Source organism: Sinocyclocheilus grahami, unplaced genomic scaffold (genome assembly GCF_001515645.1).
Source record: "Sinocyclocheilus grahami isolate Dianchi unplaced genomic scaffold, SAMN03320097.WGS_v1.1 scaffold437.1, whole genome shotgun sequence".
NCBI classification, from domain to species: domain Eukaryota; kingdom Metazoa; phylum Chordata; class Actinopteri; order Cypriniformes; family Cyprinidae; genus Sinocyclocheilus; species Sinocyclocheilus grahami.
This window is the reverse complement of record NW_015505616.1, coordinates 633,592-641,322: the sequence shown is the minus strand read 5'-3', so window position 1 is coordinate 641,322 and position 7,731 is coordinate 633,592. Positions and strand designations below refer to the sequence as shown.

Below are 7,731 nucleotides of genomic sequence, written 5' to 3'. Positions count from 1 at the left end.
TCGCCAAAATGTACGAATTAGCCACCAATTCGCCAAAATATAAAATAGCTACGAATTGCCTTGAGAGTGTATATCACAATGGGCGTCAATAGAGCAAAGCATTGCAACAATATAAACATAAAAAAATGATATGTTAGAATTGTTTTGACAGTAAAGAATTCTACATGTTGCATGATATTAGTGTGATATACAGGTAATTGCTTGTGAATCTGGTCTGTGTTATAGGAGTTGAGTTTTTCAACTCATGAGCATGCAAGGCCGCTAAACTCAAGAACTTTTTCATGATATACACATGGACACAAAAACACAAACACAGAAAAGTCAGTAATGTGTAACCTGAAATGTACTCGCCTAAAGCCACTAAAATCCGATTTAGACCACTATAATATGCATTTTTGTAGGAATTAATATTAGTGCTTGCACAAAAAGTGAACTGCTCTGAAACCCTGCAGAATGTGTTGCCCTCATAGACTTCCATTGTTTAACATAACTTAAAAATTTCAATTCCGAAATAAATGATTTCTGATTATTTAAATTATTTTCAATTAAAAAGTGAAGCTACCACAATTCAAAATAGTTTTCTCTGACAACTAACAATAGTCAGTGAAGTATGTATTTAAATGGACATTGTACACGTGTTTTATTATTAAACTTTTACAAGTAAATACTATTCCAGTGTTTCTAATTCAAAATTTCAGTTTAATTCAGTGTTTTGCTTTGCATTTCTTTGCAATTAAACACGGAATTTACTAGCAATTTCTGAGTGGAAAGAAAAATTCAGCGTATTTACAAAGCAAATTATAAAACAGTTTGTCATCCATTGTAAAACTTAACCTCCAAAAACTTCTTCAAGGTTTCATAGTCTCGTTAACAAAGAACTTCATCAACAATTCAAGCCGTTCTCATGCATGTGATGGTTGAGCATGTCTGATGACTTTTTGAGAGAATAAACGTTGGCTTTTCTCTCCAATCCTCTCCATTCATCCTGTGTTTTCTTTGGACCCAAATCCCTGTCTTAAAGTCTGGCTGTCATGGTGATAGATGTTGATTCTTCCCCTTTCTGTCCTTTTGTTCACAGGCCCAAACTCTCAGCAGTTTCTCTTTCCAACAAAACCTTCAAATGACTCTGAGTGAATGTGATTAGGTTGAAGGACCTCAAGACAAATTGAGTGGACAAAAACACTGGTCATTGTCCTGCCATTTGCTCCCATTGTTCCCATTCTCCGCAGTGAAAGCCTTCAGAACATTAGCCACACAGTGTGACCATCCTTCACTCTCACTGGAGCTGTCCTTTTATCTCCTTTCACATTCACTGGATTCAAAGGACAGCCAACAAAACAGCTTGTGATGTCAGCTGGATTCTGGGTTCCTCATGGGAGGCCTGAGTGCTCGACGCTGGAGCGGGTGAAAAGACTCGGGACCCCTGTAATGGCGGGCCGAAAGCACGTCAAGCGCTGGGTGGCCGTGCATTGTGGTAGATACTGCATGTCCTCCATCTTGAAGGACACTGTATTTTTTAGACATTTCAAGTGGAATTCATTAGAATGATGACTTATTTCATAGGCAGTGTGACTCTTTTTCACGTTTCATGACTGGTACAACCCTGACGGTTGTGCGTCATTCAGAATTGAGAATTCCAACTCCATTCCTGACATTTGAATTTAAATGTAAAGAAGAATTCAAAAGAATTCTCTGGGAGTCTATGGGAGTGAGGGTAAATTTGACATCGTTCTCTCTACTGACTGCCGTTATCAGTCTCTCTCTATTTTTTTCCTTTATTTTGAAAGTTATGAAAACACTATCATGGAGATTTTCTTTTGAAAAAGGTCCATTAATCAAATTTCATATTTGCTTTTTTCTATCTATCATGAAATATTTATAATCTGTCTATGCTAATCATGCTACCAACATGCTAATCATGTTAGAAACATGTTAAAAACATGCTAGCAACATGCGAATAATGCTAAAAACGTGCTTGCAAACACATTTATCATGCTAGAAACATGCTAACATGTTAAAACGTGCTAATCATGTTAAAAACATGCTAGCAACATGCTAATCATGCTAAAACATGCTAGAAACACACTAGAAACATGCTAGCAACATGTTAACACTTTAATCATGCTAGAAACATGTTAGCAACATGCTAGCAACACGCCAATCATGCTAGAAACATGCGAACAACATGTTAATAATGGTAGCAACATGCTAATAATGCTAACAACATGTTAACAACATGCTGGTAATGCTAACAACATGCTAATCATGCTATCTAAACAAGCTAGAAACATTTTTTTAATCTGTCTATACTTTCAAACTTCATGCTTTTACTAGGCTACTGCTTCAAACTTTCATTCAAAGCTTTTTCAAGCCAACTTCAAAGTTTGTTTATCTAGTTCATATTTATGACATTATTCTCCTTATATGTTTGATTATTTTGATGTTTTCATTTTATGTTTAGGTTTCTGTCACCAATGAACTTGAAGCACATGCTATTTACTTTACAGAAATGTTAAGACCAATTCCCATAGTATAAAAGACTGCTTTATCTTCAGATTAAATGAAGAGTCAAACCGTTGACCAATATCCATTAATTTGTTACACCAAAAGGAAAATAAACACACAGAAAACACCAGTTACAGTTACAGTTCTGCACATAACTTTACATACTCCTTGCATTATATGCAAGATGTTAATAATTTTAACAAAATAAGGGGGATCGTAAAAATTGCATTTTTTTTTATTTAGCACTGTCTGTTTCATAACAGATGTTTACATATAGTCCACAAGACAATCTACACATGAACCAGTTCAAAAGTTTATATTCCCTAAAGTTTATAAGCATTTTGAATTGGAGAATTGGGATATGAATTGTACTTATTTTGTCTTCTGGGAAACATGTAAATTCTTACGTAACTTCTGAAGCACAGTACTAAATGGAAAACAAAAACAAACATTCTTTAAAACAAAATGAGCAAAATGTACACATCATCATCCTGTTCAAAAGTTTACACCCCCCAACTCTTAACGCATCCTTTTGCCTTCTTGAGCATCAGTGATTGTTTTCAGCTTTTGTAATAGTTGTGTATGAGTCTCTCAGTTGTTCTCAGTTGTGTTGAATTGTCCTTAATTGTCACTTTTGTAGTGTTCAAATATGCAGAAGAAGCTAGAAAACCAAAGAATGTGCAGGATTTGGTGCAGGACTGTAACTGATTCTTTCTACACACACACGCTCTTCAGGACACAAATGTTAAGAGCACTAAAAGCTTTGGTGGTTCTGTCAAAGTGTAGTGGAGATAAAGTTCTGAAGGCAGGGCAAAGCTGGACGTACAATGGCCCTTCTTCTAGCTGAAAATTAAAGGATTTTTCCTTTTAACGCATTGTTCTTTTCTTCTGCTCTCTCCAAAGGACTTTCTTTTGCTTTCTGCTAAATAAGCTTCTCTTTGAGAGATAACTGAGAGCACTCATGCAAATCCAAGATGCGTTCCAAGATATTTTCAGGAGAATAAAGGGAGGCTAAACACAGAGACGGTTTTAAGAGTCATTTGTTCCTTTAATTACTCCGGACAATATTGTTCTGGTGTGGTCCAGACTCATGACTGACACCTCCACGTTCTCAGGGTGTGACCGCTTCATATGAACAATTACAAAAGGATTTTATCACTTCCTGTGGATGAAAACATGGTTTGAATTGTTGTTCATTTGTGTATGCAAAACACATTTGCTAGTTTATTGCACTTAAGTGAAAAAAATAGATAGCATGGCTATGTTTGTAATGAATACTACACTGTAAAAAAAATCTGTGACATTTACGGTAAAATACCGGCAGCTGTGGTTGCCAGAACTTCACTGTAAAAAATATGGTTGCAACATTTTAGGTTTTACAGACTTAACTTAAATTCACAATAAAATACCGTATTTCATTAACTGATGTAATGTTAATAAACCAACATATTGAAGTGTTAATATCTGTTTTGAACCATTGTAATGCACTGAAAACCACCAAAAACGGGGGGTGATGAGAAAGTCACATGATGAACCAAAGTTCATCACAAACAGCTTTTCTACGAGCTGAGGAGGGTAGTTCTTATATATAGTCATTCACACAAACACTAAACCCCATCATGGTGACACACATGATACTGAAATAATGCAATAAACATTCATTTAACAACATTAGATGTAAGATTAAACCCTAATGTACACAGCTGATAACAAAAACTAAGAAACATGTTAATTCAACAAAAAAATGAAGTGTCATGCAGGGAATTCTGGGAGTGTCAATTTACGTTTTTTCACTGTAAATTATACAATGACTTTTTCGTTTTCACTTCCAAAAACCGTATTTTAACAGTATTTTACTGTAAAATTACATTAAATGTAATTACATTTATTCACCGAATATAGTATGGAAACTTACTGTTAACTAGTTAATAGGTTTTTACTGTAGCATTTTTACAGTCTTTTACTGTTAAAATCACAATAATTTTTTACAGTATAGTTTATGGAATACTATACATATACATCTAAAATATGTATTATTTTAGTATTATGCATTATGCTATAATACTATAGTACTATGCTTTTAGTATTATATATTACGCTATACTTTATTAATTTGCCACACTGAAAACGAAAGATCAAGTCAAGTGCATTGCACTGTGGGATTGAATGCAATGTGGACTGTTGTATACTGTTCATTATAGAAAATGTAAAGTCTTATACATTGTAAGTTCTAAATCAAGATAATTGGAATATGTTTCACGTGAAAATAATTCCGTTTTTCTACTTCAGATTTTCCTGTTTAATTCAACATGCTTCTTGCTGTTTCTTTGTATTTAATTATTATGAGCAATTTCTGAGTGAAAAATGTTTCTGCACTGTAAGAAAAAAACTGAAACGCAACACAGCGCATTGCATTCAAAATACAGGTAAAAATACCAGTGGGGAAAAAAAACCCAATACAGAATATTGTTCTTACAGCACAATCGTAATTTGGGCTTGGGTATAGTTTATATTACAAGGATGTGAGCCTGTTTGACTAAAGCAGATAAATTGTCTATAAATAGTACATCCATGGTTACAAGAAGATTATAGAGATTTAAGTTTATACAAAGAGACACCGTTAAAAGAAACAAAAGAGTGTTGAATTTCCATTTTCTTGTCTTAATAATAAGCACTTCCTTTCTCCAGCAACCCTCTAATATTGAAATCCATTCAAAAGACTGCATTATAATCACATAGTAACAGAGAAACACATATGACCGCAGTTATGGACACAAGGTTAACTGAACTTGTCGGGTGTAATGACACAGTAACTGTGGGAAATGTAATGGTAGCAGCCTATTGGTTAAACACTGAGTTACCAAAACAAAAGCGACAACTTCTTTTCTGCTGAGTATTTATTTATTGCATAATTAACAATGAGTTATTTATTAATAATTAACAATGAGTAGGCGTCTCCAACTTTTCAATGATTTAAAGTTGAATGCTTTTTGTCATTTACATGTCATTAATTATCTGTTAAAGATAATTTAAAAAAAAAGTTATATTGTCATTGAAATGCTATACCATTGAAAGAAATGCAAACCTGTCCCACAGTGCTGCTGCTCATAGTGTTTGTAGATTTCACAGGACACACCCACACTTACGTCATTCATCTCAGAACGAATGGACACGCCCACTTCATTCAAAACTAACCTACAAACCTACAAACCTAAGCAGTGATGAGCATTTAAAGCCAGATTGCTTCAGAGACTCCCATACACACCGTGCGTCCATGGATAACAACTCAAACTATTGGGACTTGTTTGAAGAGATAAATATCAGATTTTTGTAAGTCACTTATATTTGACAAATAGTCAAGCAGTCGAAAACTTAGGCTATACTATTTCTAGGCGCAGACTCTTTGGTGCCATGTTACAGAGGCAACACGGCCAGGACTGACTGAACTGTGCATCAAAGAAACTCTGGGCTGCTTTCCTTTGGACTGAACTGAAAAAGGAGCAGCAGAGGAAACTGTTTCAGAAATGGCAAAGCCTATGGAGCATGTTAAACGCCCCATGAACGCTTTTATGGTGTGGTCGAGAGCCCAGAGACGGAAGATGGCACTGGACAACCCGAAGATGCACAACTCTGAGATCAGCAAACGCCTCGGAGGCGAATGGAAACTCCTGTCAGAGTCTGAAAAAAGACCTTTTATTGACGAGGCCAAGCGCCTTAGAGCCGTTCACATGAAAGAACACCCGGATTACAAATACAGACCGCGGCGAAAGCCCAAAAACATGATCAAAAAAGACCGGTATCATTTTAATGTGACGTACAATCTGGGTGAGAGTGACCCGTTGAAGAGCGACGCGCTGACGGACTCGCTGAGCGCGGAGAAAACGTCCGCCGCCGCTGCTACTCGGGTGTTTTTCAGTCACCACCTGTCCGCCAGCCCATATCCGTTTCTCGACCTGGCCTCCAAAATGTCGGAATTACCCCCTGCACCTTTCCCACATTACTCAATGCTCGGGTATCCCGGTGGAGTGTCCGCGTTTCCCGGAATGGGGTTTCTGGCCGGTGCGCCACACGCTCACCCGTCTCCGGGTAACCCGGGCCACATGGTGCCCTATAACTGCCTGGGCTGGCCGGGTTCTGGACCTGCTGTTCCTTCATCTTACATGCTTTTACCAGGAATGACCAAAGCTCAACATGAACCTTACCTGACGTACGCTGCGACGATATGAATGGAAATGAAAGGACCACAATGTTCATGTGGTATGAGGTCACGTGCACTTGTTTAAAGCTTTGCATTTTGTAAAAAAAAAAAGAATTAAATGTTTAAAATATTATTTGTGCAAGGAGTTGATTCTTGAATCTTCTTTTGATTATTACATTTCCATTAAAAAAAAAATTGCAGTACCAGAAGTTTGCTGTAAAAACAATGATGATGTTACAAGCATTACGGGGATATTGGTGGTTAGTGGTTAGTAGCTATTAAAATCTGTCACTGTAAAATGTGCTGATAATAACACACAGGTGGTACAACGCAATGTCACATGGTGCGACCAATAATAACAAAGACAGAGCACAGTGTTAACTTACACACAAACACAACATGCTTAAATAATGCTATACACATTAACTAAACAACATAACACACACAAATGTATATAACTGATAAGAGTAATTACAAGAAATGTTTCAAACTTATAAAAATGTTATGGTTCACAGATGGAATAAATTATGGGATCATTCATACATTAAGTCATACTTACTTTCGTGCTCATAGACACAATTGCCTGTTGTTTTCTTCATATATTATAAATTATACTTTTGCAATTTTACAATAAAACTACATATCATTTTTAAAATTATATATATATATATATATATATTACCATGTAGGTAACTCAGCTGACCACTTAACAGGTTTTTACTGTAGAATTTTACATTATTTTCCTGTTGAAATTACATTTTCTTTACAATGAGAAATAGCAGGTATGAACACATATGAGCTGATATTCTGACATGCACAATTTTTTAACTACTTTAAGTTTTTGTTGTCACATGTTCAGAGTATGTTGTTTGTAGATTTAACTAAGGATAACCCAACGTGCAAACAAATCCAGAAGGAATCATCATCCAGTCACCTTCTAATATCCGTTTCTGGTTGTCAAAATAATGTTTTTCTAAAAAAAAAGCTGTTTGAAGCATATAGACCTGATAAATCTGCAAAAGGATACA

At 35.8% G+C, this 7,731-nt stretch overlaps 1 protein-coding gene across 1 annotated transcript; it reads left to right on the top strand.

Annotated features, from left to right (window-relative positions):
* The first annotated feature begins 5,734 nt into the window (after positions 1 to 5,734).
* Positions 5,735 to 6,774, top strand: sox21a (SRY-box transcription factor 21a). The gene has a single exon (XM_016233661.1). The coding sequence runs from the start codon at positions 6,030 to 6,032 to the stop codon at positions 6,729 to 6,731; it is 702 nt and encodes a 233-aa protein (XP_016089147.1). The 5' UTR covers positions 5,735 to 6,029; the 3' UTR covers positions 6,732 to 6,774.
* The last annotated feature ends 957 nt before the right edge of the window (positions 6,775 to 7,731 follow it).

Coding starts and splice junctions, on each gene's coding strand:
- sox21a (XM_016233661.1), top strand. CDS start 6,030: ATGGCAAAGCCTATGGAGCATGTTAAACGCCCCATGAACGCTTTTATG.